The sequence below is a fragment of the Gavialis gangeticus genome, unplaced genomic scaffold, assembly GCF_001723915.1.
Source record: "Gavialis gangeticus isolate Ggan-Ray unplaced genomic scaffold, GavGan_comp1, whole genome shotgun sequence".
Classification (NCBI taxonomy): Eukaryota; Metazoa; Chordata; order Crocodylia; family Gavialidae; genus Gavialis; species Gavialis gangeticus.
Genome location: NW_017728993.1, coordinates 32,935,453 through 32,948,690, shown reverse-complemented (window position 1 = coordinate 32,948,690; position 13,238 = coordinate 32,935,453). Strand labels below are relative to the sequence as shown.

The following is a 13,238-nucleotide window of genomic DNA, read 5'->3' as shown; positions in this document are numbered from 1 at the left end:
CCCAGACCCAAACTGCCGGGGTGGGGGGGAATGGAGGGAACAGGGTCAGGCCTAAATCGGGGGGGAGGGGACAGGGCTGGATGAGGATGGGGCAGTAGGGGCACAGGGCTGGACGGTGGGCTCCATCCCCGCCAGCCCCCTATCATCCTTGATGGGCAAAATGCTAGTTTAAAATAAGACTGCAGTGGTCTTAACAACATTCCCTGTATCTCAGAAAGAATATAATCTCCTATCTCATTCTATGTATATATATGCACACACATATATATGTACACATACATAAACTTTGACATTTGAAGAAAGGAAGTTTCACATAAGATACCCTTATATCTTTGAGACTGTATAAACTGAAACATCCACTTGTTCACTGTAGACCACCTAATTAGTTGGCAAAAAAGTAAGATATTTAAGGAAGATTTCTAAGAAAAACAAAGCCGCCAGAATAGAACAGTCCTAAATATGGTTAGCAATACCTCAGCATAGTATCTTGACAAAAGAGAAATCACATATCAAATATTTTGCTCTCTCTTACACCGTAATTTATAAAATCAAAAAGAACCAATTTATTTTCACTTTCCGGAAAATATAAATATATATGTAGCTTATACATATGGGAAATATTTATATTCATTTCAAAAACATGACTATATAACACAATGCTTTGTGTATAGATCAGTAAAAATTAAGAAGTTGGAAATTAAGGCTCACAGTCTGTCTTGGAGGCTGAAAAAAAAGAGAGAATATGAAGCTTGATATTGAGAAGACCATGTCAGATATTATATGAAATTTTGGGCTTTTCTTAATTTTTGTCAAAACTATTGCATTCTACAAATCTACGTTCTAGGTATTTAATTACCTTAGGTATCTAAAAATACCAGTCAAAGCAACTCTGTTCTTCCAAATTATGGTATAAAAAGTCCCCTAAAACAGTAGCCAGGAACCTTATAAAGACATGCGCTGGGACAACTTGGCTCAGGGCTGACGCAGGCCAGGTGGCTTCAGTAGCATACCAGCAGCGTTAGGCTTCTCTTGTGCCCAATGCCATGGCCAGGCAGCTGGGAGTTGTACCTGCACTGCTAATGGTTCTCCAAACCCTCTGCCCCCCAGCTGTGGCACACCAGCAGCTAGAAGCTCCCTGGCCTCAGCACAGCCACTTCCCCACTGGCTGGAAGCTGTGCCTACGCTGCAGCCTTGATAAGCATCCGTGCGTGTGTGCATGCATACATGGGTGGGGCAAAACAGTGGTGGCACAGGTGCAGCTAGATGTTACTTGTCCCCAGCACAGCTTCTTCCTGCTCAGTCCCAGCACGTGCACAGGCAGTGTCCTCCGACTCCGTGGGCTGCATCCAGTTGCTGCACTGACCAGATGCAGTCCATGGGCTGTATGCTGCCAATCCCTGTCCTAGCATATTCTAGATATATTTGTTATGAAGGCTGGAATGATACTGGAAATATACAATGGATGTACAAGTTAACCACTAGATTTTTAATCATGGTTATACAAATAACCGTACAAATAAAGTATGTACCTAACCAATTAGAAATGGAATGAATCACAACTTTCTGTTGGGTACAAAATACTCTAATTACTATTTACATAAAAACATGTGCAGTTCTGTAAAGCTCTGGAAACAGCCTTTCAAAGAAGATGGGGAGAGGAGAATCAAGAAAGCTTAGTTATTTCAAAACTAAGCTTGATAGGTTCATGGAATGGAGTTTATGACAGGACAGGAATGATCCTGAAGACGGAAATTAAAGTTTTGTGGTGTAACGCTTCAAGTACTTGATCTGTGGTTGTCCCCAAGGGGAAGCTGCAAGTAGATGTTATTGCCATGTGTGGTTGCTTGCATGTGATAAGTTTTATGGTAGAGTCAAGTTCGTGAACATCATGACAGTACATGGCTGGATCTGGTGGCAGGTGCTTCAACCAAAAGAAATGGTCTTAAGGTGAGATGATGTTTCCTTGACAGAGAGAGGTTGCAGCTTCCTTGTGGTATTTGCCATAGGGATTGTAGACTTACCATAAAACAAGAACCTTAAAGCAAGCTAGATGTCTTTTCAAGGATGCACTTTAGTTTAGACTACAGGAAATATTATACAATGCGTGTCTAAGGCAGGTCAGGCTGGCCAGTTGTGACAACTCCGAGATCAAAGTTCCCTTGTCTGTTCACCCTACCCTCTTGAACTCTCAATATGCTTATGGTGCTTGTTCCACCACATATATTGGATTAATTATTTCCATGTTTCTGCTCATCACTTGTATGGGTCTGGAAAAAATTTCCCTCCAACCTTGACTACTATTTTTTAAGTTCTGCTCACTGTCTTCAGAGATTGGTCCCACCTAGAAATTGAAGACTGGATGAGGTATACTTGTGTTCCTAACGGTACTGAGAAACCTCACAGAGGCCTGGCTGCTGGGTCTTGCTCATATGCCCAAATTCAAACTAACCACTAGGTTTTAGATTACAATGGAATTTTCCCTGAGGTCAGATTGGCAGGGACCATTCAGGACAGGTTTTTTTGCCTTCCCCTGTAGGCATGTTTGTCTTCCATTTCACAGCATCATCTGGGTATATATTTTCTCTTAACAAATCCCCTGACCTTGCAAAAATGTAAGCCACTGGCAGTGCCCCTGAGCTCTCCTTGTTTATCTGTCTTCTTGTGGCGCACAGTACAAAAGACCAAAAGCCTTAAAAACTACAAAGCGTCTTAAGCTTTTTAGAGGGTGTGTAAAGCTATTTAATGAGTTGTGGTGCATGTGAGTATGTGTGGATACAGTGAACATAAAGGCTATTACATTGTTGCCTGCAATTGTTGGGGATCAGATTTGATGACACAGCTGGTCCCTTATTTCTACACACACATGCATGAGCATACATACAGAGAAATATTTATAATTACATAATCAAATATGCATACACATAAACATGCACATGTATGCAGAAATTATTAGACTGAATTATTTTTCAAACACTGTAGAATGTCTATTTGGGACATACCATTCTGTTGGGAAAACAGTTACATATTTTTTTTTTAACATGAGCAACAGTGACGATAAAAATAGTAATAATGGCTCCCTTGCAAATCTGTATTTAGTACGGAATTGATTTGTCATATGACTGGCATATCAATATGACCTTGAGTATTAAAACCATTAGGAAAAAAGTTATTGTATTAAAACTAAGCTTGGTTTTGAACATTAATGATTGGTCAATACCACTTTTTACTTGGAGATTTCTAAACATTTTAAATCCCCTGTTAACATTAAAAATGTGTTATTAGAATTTTCATGCAAACCTCTGAGAATAGGGGTGATAATGACTGATGTTGGTCAGCCCCCATAATACGACCTTAAAATGAGGCAAAAAAAAGAACAAAAAATTCCAGATAAGGAAAAGCATTCTTACCAGAATAATGAAGGTAACTGGCCCAATGAAACTCCAGATAAAACAGTTATCTATATGGAGCCAGCAACTGTGATGAAAAAAAAAAAGAGGGGTGAATGATTATATTAACTCTTTAGTTGTGCAAATGAAAATTGGAAAAAAACAATTAAACAATCCTTGAACAGGTCGTTCAAAATGAGTAATGAGGCCACCCTGAACAACAACATTCTCATCATGGGCATTTTCCCCCTAACCTAGGGCTGCTTTGCTGTGCACTGTTTAACAAAGCTGTTCACCATCTACTCAGTTTTTCTTTCTATATACCATATAGCATCAAGAATAACTAATGTGGTTACAAAGTACCTCTTTCTCTCTTCTAGGTTTAGTTAAAACTTTTGCTATAGCCTGATGAACCCTAACATCAATAAATGCTTTATTTTTCACAGGCTTTCTGTGTAATCTCCAAAATTTGCTTTAACTTTATATCATATGCAAAGTGCTTACCCCTGAGGAATGCAAGATAGAAAATGTTCAGATGTCATGTTTTGCTACAAAACAGTCTGATATAAATAAAATGCCCCAATTGGGAGTTGAATACTAGGAAAAACACATATGATATTAGACTGAATGATGCATAAACTTATCAGGGTTGACTTCACTTAGTGATTCGTTTTTCATATACCCCAACTCCCTGTTGAATCCCTTTTATTTGTCTTTCATCAGCAGCAAAATCCAGCAGCTTTCTTACCGTCAACAGTATCCTCCTATACTGTAACTAATTTCATCAAAGGACAAAGTAAACACTATTGGAAGGCAAATTCATGCCTCCAGCAATTCAAATCCTCAGAAACATTCTATGTCTACCTTCTGTCACATTCTATACATATCTGTATGTTTATAAATAAAAGGCATTGGCTAATTTTAATCCCACTTTACTCTCCTGATAAAATATTATCAAAGCAAAACATATGGGTTGGAATACTGTACTGTCATAATTCAGAATAAAAGTTCGCTAGAGGGCCAGCTGAACAAAGGGATCTAATGAAGCATTAGCTTAAAACTGGGTGGTTAAGCCGGTCAGATACTTTAAGTCAAGAAGAAATTTTGCTTAATATCCATTTGAGGCCAAAAAGTTATTTACTTTTTCAATTTGTTTCAGGTCAATCTTTTGTGTTAAAAGAAAGACCATAATTTAGAATTTGCCTCTCCAGAGTACAAATTCTCTGAACCTAGAGAATTACAAAAGACTTGATTGTAATTTGTGCACAGCATTGCCATTCTCTTACCAATAAAGCTTTTAGATGCTATTTTAGCCTGTCAGAGACCCTCTGACAGCTAACAGGCTTTAAAAAATTATTCACTTGAAAAACACTCAGGTCACTTGCAATTACTTACGCTTTCTCTGTTCCATAGCTCTTATAGTCAATAGCTGCTGAGACACCAACTACTGTGGCAGGAAAGAGGTAGCCAGCAACATAATAGTACTTCTTCCTAGAATATTCACTTTCAAATACTTCTACTAACATGAGATAGAGCTGTACTCCTTCTAGGCACATCCAGGCAAATGCTGCCAGGAAGAAAAAGTGTAAGAGGCCTGCAAATATCGGACATGCAATCTGCAAAGAAAGAGAAATATGAAAATGCAAAATACCAAATCCTCACTTTCTTACCTAATGTGATGCACTGCAAATTAAACAGCATACAAATGTATTCAGAAGGTAGGACACCAAAATACACTTCACCACATATCCCCTTCAGAAGTCCAGGCTAGTTTTCACTACTTGAAAACACGCCCCAGATATTCACAAATGTTAGTAAAGTATTATGTTGACAGGAGCTGAAGAAAGCATCCTCAATCACACTTTATTTGTTGATATGGGCAGGAAAACCTTATTAACATTCCTTAATGGTATGAAATATCCAGTGCAAAAAGCAAACCCTTAATTTTGAATCTCAGATGTTAACACTATACTGCAAGACTTATATTGTAGATGATTTAGAACATGAAGATAAAGAACAGTTGGTTCTAGATGTATTATTTATATCTGTTTAAAATTCGCAAGCACCAGTCAGAATTTTCTATCTGCTTTAATATCAAATATCACTGCCCCTACTATTTTAGGAAGTTCTGCTGTCATATCAGTAGCCAATTTGATTCACTCTTGTCTAGCTGAAAACTGGATGAATTTCCAAATTATTAAATTTCAAGCCATTCACTGAGCTCTGAGTGATGGGCTGAATTTCACAGAAGCTTCAAAAACTAGCATGCAACACACATACAGGTCTTCAGAGTAAAAAATTCAAGTGTTTCTGGTACATCGACATTTAATTTCAACACCGCTCTGAGCAGTTCCATTTAAATCAGCTACCTTTATTAACAACTCATGCTTCTTAATTGAACAAACACTACTTTAGTAAAGTGGGGAACAGAGGCCATAATGGTATTTCAGATGCATGTAAATATTTTTTGTGAGTATGTCTATCTTAATCTTTCCTAAAGCTTTTAACTCAGCCTTGCTGTGTCAGTTACATACAGTAAGTTGAAAGCTTGGCAGTGGTATCACGTTAAAATCACATCCATTTCAAATAGTCATTTCAGAGAACAAGATCAATATGCAGACAGAAGACTTACCTTGTATTCTGTCTTATCGATGCCTATTAGAAAAATAAACTCTGCAATGAATAGGTTGATGCAAAGGTTCTTGTGAATGGTATTACGGTCACTTTGTAGGCCACGGAAGAAACAGAATGTGAAGATGCAGATGGCCAGGCAGACAAGGGAGATGACAATTCCCACCCAGGTGATGACTGTGAGAAGTAACTCATGTACTCCATCTTTGTACTGGAAACAATCAAGAAGGAAGAAAATTAATACAGCCATTTATCAGGGCAAACAGAAGACTGTTTTCATAGGTAGCAGGTAGCAAATTGCTGCTTTATTTTACAAGTGACAGGGAAAAAATAGGTGCTAAGTAATTTATCAATCTTACGTCAGGCTTATCAGAAAAACAAGCTTAGGGCTGGAGTAAAGAAGGGTAGGTTTGAGTACACTGAGATGGATATTTGAGCTAGGTCAGATATTATTTTTACTTTCTCTACTATGCACTGAAAGGTTGAAGAACAGTCTATACAAAGGAGACATTGTATTTTGAATGGATTGCTGGGTATGTATGCAAACACAAAGGAGATTTTAAATTTATGATAGTCAATAAAAGACTTCCTCGGTCCTTTCCTGCAGACCTGCAATGGCATATGGGAAATACTTGGATGGAAGCTTAGGGGGATTACTGATAGGACAAATTAGTTAGAACAAGATTCAGAGATTTTCAACAGAAACTCAAATCTGTTCTGAGTTGCTTGGGGTCAATTCCAAAGTGCCTGCTCTGCCTAACTGCTTGTGTGCCCAGCAGGAGTGGGGAGTATTTTTCCAGCAGTAAACCAAGGCAGTCATATGGATAAACTAGCTCTTAGAGGCCTGATGGGTACTTTGGGTTTCAGGTGAGAGCCAAATTCTAGGCCCCAGGGAAGCACTAGGAACACAGTTAAGAGGCACTTTGTGCCTTGCCGCGGCCACAGAAGCTGGTAGTTGGGCCTGCAAACAAGTTGGTTGAATAGACTCCTCCACAATTACTATCCAGCTGTACCTGGGAACAGTCTCTAACAGTCTCAATTTTTTGAAGGAGTGAAAGTTGAGCTGAGGAAGCAAAAAGCCTACCCTTGTGTCGGGGAGTGACATCTCATCAGAAAATGCCAATAAAACAAGAGTTTATAAACTTTGGGTTAGATTCTGTTCTACCTAATAGGAATTTTAGTCATCAAAGGGTCATCCTGTCCCATTCTGCTCAAGTTATTGAAAAAATGTTAATGTGTCTACTTTGCAACACATTGCCATCTTGGCCTAAAGACTAGGTTACAAAAAGTAGAGAGCAGGAGGACTACTCACTGCTTTTTTTTTTTCTGGGCAGGGTTGAAAAGGATCACATATAGGTGCCTAAGTTTACTTTCATGTCTAAATAGGTAAAAGAGGATCTGGTCCTCCTCCTTTCTAGGCTAAGTACAGACAGTTAAAAAGCCCGAGACTAAATTGATTTAATCTTTGCGTGTTAGTTTAAACTACATAGATTGAACTGATAAGCAAGTGACCAAATATTCACTTTTGACTCCAGAAATGCAGCAATATGCCTGCAGTGGCCCAGGCCAGAAGCCAGGGGGCGTTAGAACATGCCTCTCTGTTCAGCTGGAAGAGACAGCTTAAGCCAAAACTAGCCCACCCACCCTGGGGGGAGTAATTTGGGAGGGAGGTGCAAAGCATCCTGGGATGCTGGGGGACTGTGAGTTAACTCGAATCTGATGGGGATCTGGGACAGAAGTTCAATAAACTGATTAACCTAAACCAGTTAAATCTGATACTACATTCATCCAGGTTTATCTTAAATCAGTTTCAGCCATTTTGAAAGTGGTTTATGTACACTGAACTTCTGTTGCATTACAGATTTGAACTGGTTTCTGATCACTTATACTGATGTATGTGTAATTTCAGCCCCTAGCTTTAATGTTTTGAGACTTCCCACTCCTTTTTTCTGATCAGTTCTAAGGAGAGGTAGAAAGATGATAAAAAAAGAAGGCTGCTTTTGGAAGCTTCTAACACTCTGTCATTGATATATCCAAAAGTTTACATTTTCCAAAAATTCAACAGTTACCTATTATCGACTAGAAACAGCATTACTTACAACAACTTCCCGATGAGCCATAAGGATTGCAAAGTTGGTTAGGTGGCTGCAAGCACATGTTGTATGAGTTTTATTTGTGTCAACCAGTTTGCAGCCCTGAGTGGACCAATATCCCATCATAGTCCTCTCCGAATAATTCCAGAAGGAGCAATTTGCATTGAAATAATTGTCAGGCTGAGAGATAAAAGGATAAAATTAGGATTCTACTCACTTTGATGGCAATAACAATTGTTTAATATGTGTAAACGGTAATTTAGATTAAATTTTGCATGTTTCGGACTATAAAGTTTTTCATCAGCAAAATTGTGGACAATGTTGTACACTGCAGTTATCTAGTTTAAAAGGGACTTTATAGTCCGAAACAGTCTAAAGTGTAGCCTCAATTACTGTATACCCAATTTGAAACCATTACAATTTCCATCTTGTGATTTTATGCACTGATGGTACACTGTAGCCACTTTTTTCCCCCTGCAAAATTAGAATTGTGAATTTATTCTAAAGGGGTTTCACCTGTAGTCAAGCATTGAAAAATATGATCACTTTTCTAGCCTCAATTTTGGTCTGGCCAAATTTAAATGTAACCATATTTGGGAAAGAGTGGTCTCCTCAAGGTCTAGCTAAAAGAAAAGCAGCAAAGGCAGACAAAAAACCCATCCAAATGTTTCTCCAGGCTAGTCCTGATGGTCTAAGAAACCAACTCTCTGCATAAAAACAGGGGGACCCAACTCAGTCAGCAGGTATTACATGAGGAAATAAACATATTGACTTAGCAAAAGACAAGGAAGATGGTCTGTAAACTTTAAGGCATGGCAGACCAGAGAAGCCACATTTTGTACTCTGCTGATTAAATCTATTTAAATAATTTGGAAAGGTTTTCAAAAGATGGTCCTGAATTAAAGTAAATACCCTCTGTGTCATTTAATTTTGCTACATTAAACAGGCAAGAGTCATAACAGTTGATATTTTCTATCCTGCTGCTAAGGTAAGAGTTAATTTTCACTTAGAAACAAATTAGAGTCATTTACATTTTCATGTTGATTACTGAATTAGCTTTCATTAAGAATACACTTAAGTTCTAATAATCACTGAACCAGGCTCATTTAATTTTATGTTCATAGACTTAAATAAACTTGTGTCTCTGACCTAGTCCAACATTTAAAATTCAAATGGAAAAAAGAACCTCCCCCGCACCCCGCCTTGCATTTTCTTCTCTCTTGCTGATTTTATGACCTTCCCATTAATTCATTAGCATAACTCACATCAATGTGTTCCAGGGTAAAATGCACAGGATGAGTCAGGTACACACGACTGGACTCTTTGTTGATGGAGGCTGCAATGACGTGTGAGTTCACTGCAATGGTGCTATTTCGACTGATAAAGTCACTGCCCAGCTTTATGGTAGCATTTTCAGTACTGAGGAACCGTCCCAAGCTTTTGTAAATGATGAAAACCAATTTTGCTAACCCTATTTAAAACAAAACCAAACAACCTACATTATCGTGTCATGGAATTGTAGCTGAAGAATACAATGCATGTTTCATATTCTGTCAAAATGAAAAATAAAGCATTAGGAAATAGAAAAGCATTTGCAGGATTTGGATTCCAGATGAAAATGCTTCATGCACACTGTGTAAAGAGCCACTGAACGGTTTTTTACTTTTGCTAAGGGATGGATTAATATGCTCTGAAATGAAAAGTTCAAGTTATTATAGCCTTAAACATGGTTTTACAGTTTAAAGGAGTCATACTGTTCACATTCCCAAGACTCACCGTTCCTGCTGTTCTGTTTTATAGTGCTTGAGGAGAGCTGGATTGAATTGCCTCCTTTACTGCCCTGAGGAAACTTCAAGTCCTGTACCTGGCCTTCTGTACTGAGCATGGCAACTTCCAGAACTAGTGAGAACAAGGGAGAGAGGAAGATAAAAATGTAGAAATTGTTTTTTGGTCAGATTGAAATGTATCAGTTGATAATTTTCTGAAATGTCCTTATTCAGCTGTCCTTGTTTGTCTCTACAAGACAGATGTGTGCTCACATGTTTCAACATTGTTTAAATGCTGGACAAAAATAAATGCCTTAAAAGTACTATAAAAGTTTAGATTGAATAAATGCATAATTTTTGGAACCTTGAGTGCCTCTACTGCATTGATCATTATTTTTCCCCACAATTTTTAACGTGGTTTTTGCAACATCAAGACTATCCAAAAATGAATATTTGGACAAATAAGTATTTCTGTATCAAGGGCCTCAAATATAGTTTTTCTGATTATATCTAAAGGATTACTGAATGACATTATGATGTTCTACTGGATGTACTTTAAAGTGAAGACTCAAATGCAGTTATTTAACTAAATTTAATATAGTGTGGCTCGTAAGTTTTACAAGATAACCAAGCAACACTGCAATCTCTTTGATCCATAAAATTACCCAGGCCATAACAACATACTTAGCAAATATCTTCATATTTGTATTAAACCTGGCATTTATCCCCAAGATACACATTTTATTTAATAATGATTTTAATTTATTTTCTACCATATTGTTAATAATGAACAAAAATGTTCACAATGGCAAACAAACAAAAGAAGTTAAAATCTGGCAGATGCTTTATTATAGAAACTATGTATTTGACTACTGAGACCAATAAACGTGAAATTCTAGCTCAGCCAAGTGAAGGAGAGTTTTAGGAACTTTCAGGAATGTTTTTAAACAAGCAAAAAAGATCAAAGAAATTAAAAGAATGGGAGTCTACCACAAGCCTTTCTTGAGATAAGACTTTAACTTCTTTTTCTGCAAGAGACTTAGTTTCAATCTGTGTTTGAAGGACTGGTCTGTTAGGTTCTGATTGACATCAATACTCTTGACATCCATAATATATTATTAATTATGATTTGAATGCAGCATCTCATAAGCACTGACACATACAGTCTTACTGAACTAAATGGAACTGTTCATATATGTCAGTGTTTGCAAAATGAAATGTGAATGAGATGAGATTCTCAATAAAGCCCAATCTATTTTATAGGAAGCTCTTCCCTTATGAATGAAATGCAGGCACATTTGGAGACTTGCACCTTTGCTGCTTTTGGAAGAAAAACTGAAAGTAAAACTACAAATAAAAAGGTGTTTAAGTAATAGATTTTAAAATTAACATCTTCATTAATGTTTAATTTTGGTGGAAAGTCTCCAAATTTTTTCCACAAGAAAATTTTACTAAAAAGGGGACAAAACTCCCCAAACATTTCCCAAAGGGCAATTAGTGTAATTTTTTGTTCATGACAGCCATACAAAAGTGATAGTTTTATGTCAGAAGAAAGACCCACCATATAAAATTTAATAATGTTTGGGCATCCATAATAGAAATTTGGATATGTGAAAATAGAAGTGAACAGTTTGCACTAATATTACATTGCATAATATAGGACCAGGACACTGTTTGAAAGAAGAAGATGGAAGTTTAAAGTATTACATATTTGTATATAAACAAAGCCAAAACTAATCTCAAGTCCTCCACTTCTTCCTTATCCGCCATACCAGCAAAATCCTGGTCCTGGAATATTATAGTAATGTCCTCATTCCCAAATCTGTCATTCCATCCTGAAGCCTTTGGGCCAATACTACTCAGATTTTTATGATTTCAAAAATATCTCACTGAGGCTTGACTTCTCAGGTGCACCCTCGGTGCAGAGACATATTAACTCTTCCGCATCGTAGTGGTCTCAGCCATAACAAGGATATACACCTGTGTTTGTACATCCTTCATACTGAATCCTTTCATTTCAGTGCCACTATTTAAATTCTAAATTATGCTCCAAGTCTCTTCAGCTATTTTGCAATCTCTGGAGCATAGCTATTCTGCATTATGGGGGATGTAGTTCACTGAGCACATTTTCACCTGAAGGCAGTTGTGTTTAATATAAACGTTTGGTCCATGTTCTAGGTGCCTAAAATATTTAACTAGCAGAACACATTGCAAAAAGTAATTTAAATTCATTAGGAGCAGATTATATATAATGGGAAAGCATTTCCACAGCTCTGCACCAAGCATTTCAGTTACTTCAGAAAATCCATACCCTGGCATTTAAGCACTCTTCATATCCATACGTTCTGCTAATGATTTTTCAATTGTAAATCAACTTTGCAACAAAAACTACTTTACTTTTTACACTGCATTAATTATGCTACAGAAGCAGCAGGGTTTTAAAACTAATTAAGAAAACATCACCACTTATAAGAATTTGCTTTTCAACATGGGAAGCTGTACCACCAGGTGCTGCCATAGCTTTCTAAGTGTATGTGACTATTTGGCTGAATTGTTGTTGTTTCAAGCTGTACAGTGCTTGAAACTGTACTTGAAGAAAAATTCACTTACCAATATTTTCTGTGGGCATTGAGACTCTAGTTGGGTCTACGAAATTGTCAGCCAAGACAAAAGCCCCTTCTTCTAGTGTATCAAGTAACATTGTTGCAGCGTGCGCTTGTTCCGAAGAATTCATATCTTTCCAGGATTCCAGAGCTTCAGGCCTGAGCAGGTTGTCCACTGTGTCAACAATTGCCTGCATTCATTAGAAAACTATCATTAGGCCTGACTGCCCTAGGCAGCTAGGGAAAATTTCCAACATTATCTGGTGACAATTGTAATACTTAACTGTCAAAATGATTTACTGTGATTTAATGGCACCGGAAAACTATTTTCAACAAGAAAATATTTCCAACTCTGTTGAATTAGCACTCATAGATTTGCACTAGCCACCAGCAGTGTGCTGTTTGTAACTAGCAAACATGCATATCTGGCTTGTCTCAAGTCAGATACAAAGACAGTATTATTAATGTGCTAAAAAATGTAAGAACCAATGCCATTGGTTTTGCCTGTGGCCTTAATTTCAAAGTTGATGTCAATATACATAATTCCCCTTTAAAACACACTAACGCCAAAACTGGCAAGTTTAGGCAATAATACTACTCTGGAAACATAACACGATGCATGCAGCTACAGTAATATGAGCTGCTGTCTAAGATAAACTGTCGTCTTTATTACAAGAGGCATGAAACGAAGATGCCTCAGTGGTTATAAATTAGCGTGCTTCACTGTCACTCCCCCTCCTGTTTCCGTACCTGTTCACA

General features: G+C 37.5%; 1 protein-coding gene across 8 annotated transcripts in view; it reads right to left on the bottom strand.

Moving 5' to 3' along the window:
- ADGRL2 (adhesion G protein-coupled receptor L2) overlaps positions 1–13,238 on the bottom strand; it is a 603,135-nt gene that overhangs the window by 43,980 nt on the left and 545,917 nt on the right. For all 8 annotated transcript variants that reach the window (XM_019501511.1, XM_019501512.1, XM_019501504.1 and 5 more), the window contains 7 exons: positions 12,487–12,670; positions 9,887–10,009; positions 9,376–9,581; positions 8,117–8,290; positions 6,019–6,228; positions 4,782–5,002; positions 3,408–3,474 (listed from right to left, as the gene is read on the bottom strand). In XM_019501511.1, the coding sequence (XP_019357056.1) occupies positions 3,408–3,474; positions 4,782–5,002; positions 6,019–6,228; positions 8,117–8,290; positions 9,376–9,581; positions 9,887–10,009; positions 12,487–12,670 (1,185 nt within the window). The remainder of the gene's footprint in view (positions 1–3,407; positions 3,475–4,781; positions 5,003–6,018; positions 6,229–8,116; positions 8,291–9,375; positions 9,582–9,886; positions 10,010–12,486; positions 12,671–13,238) is intronic.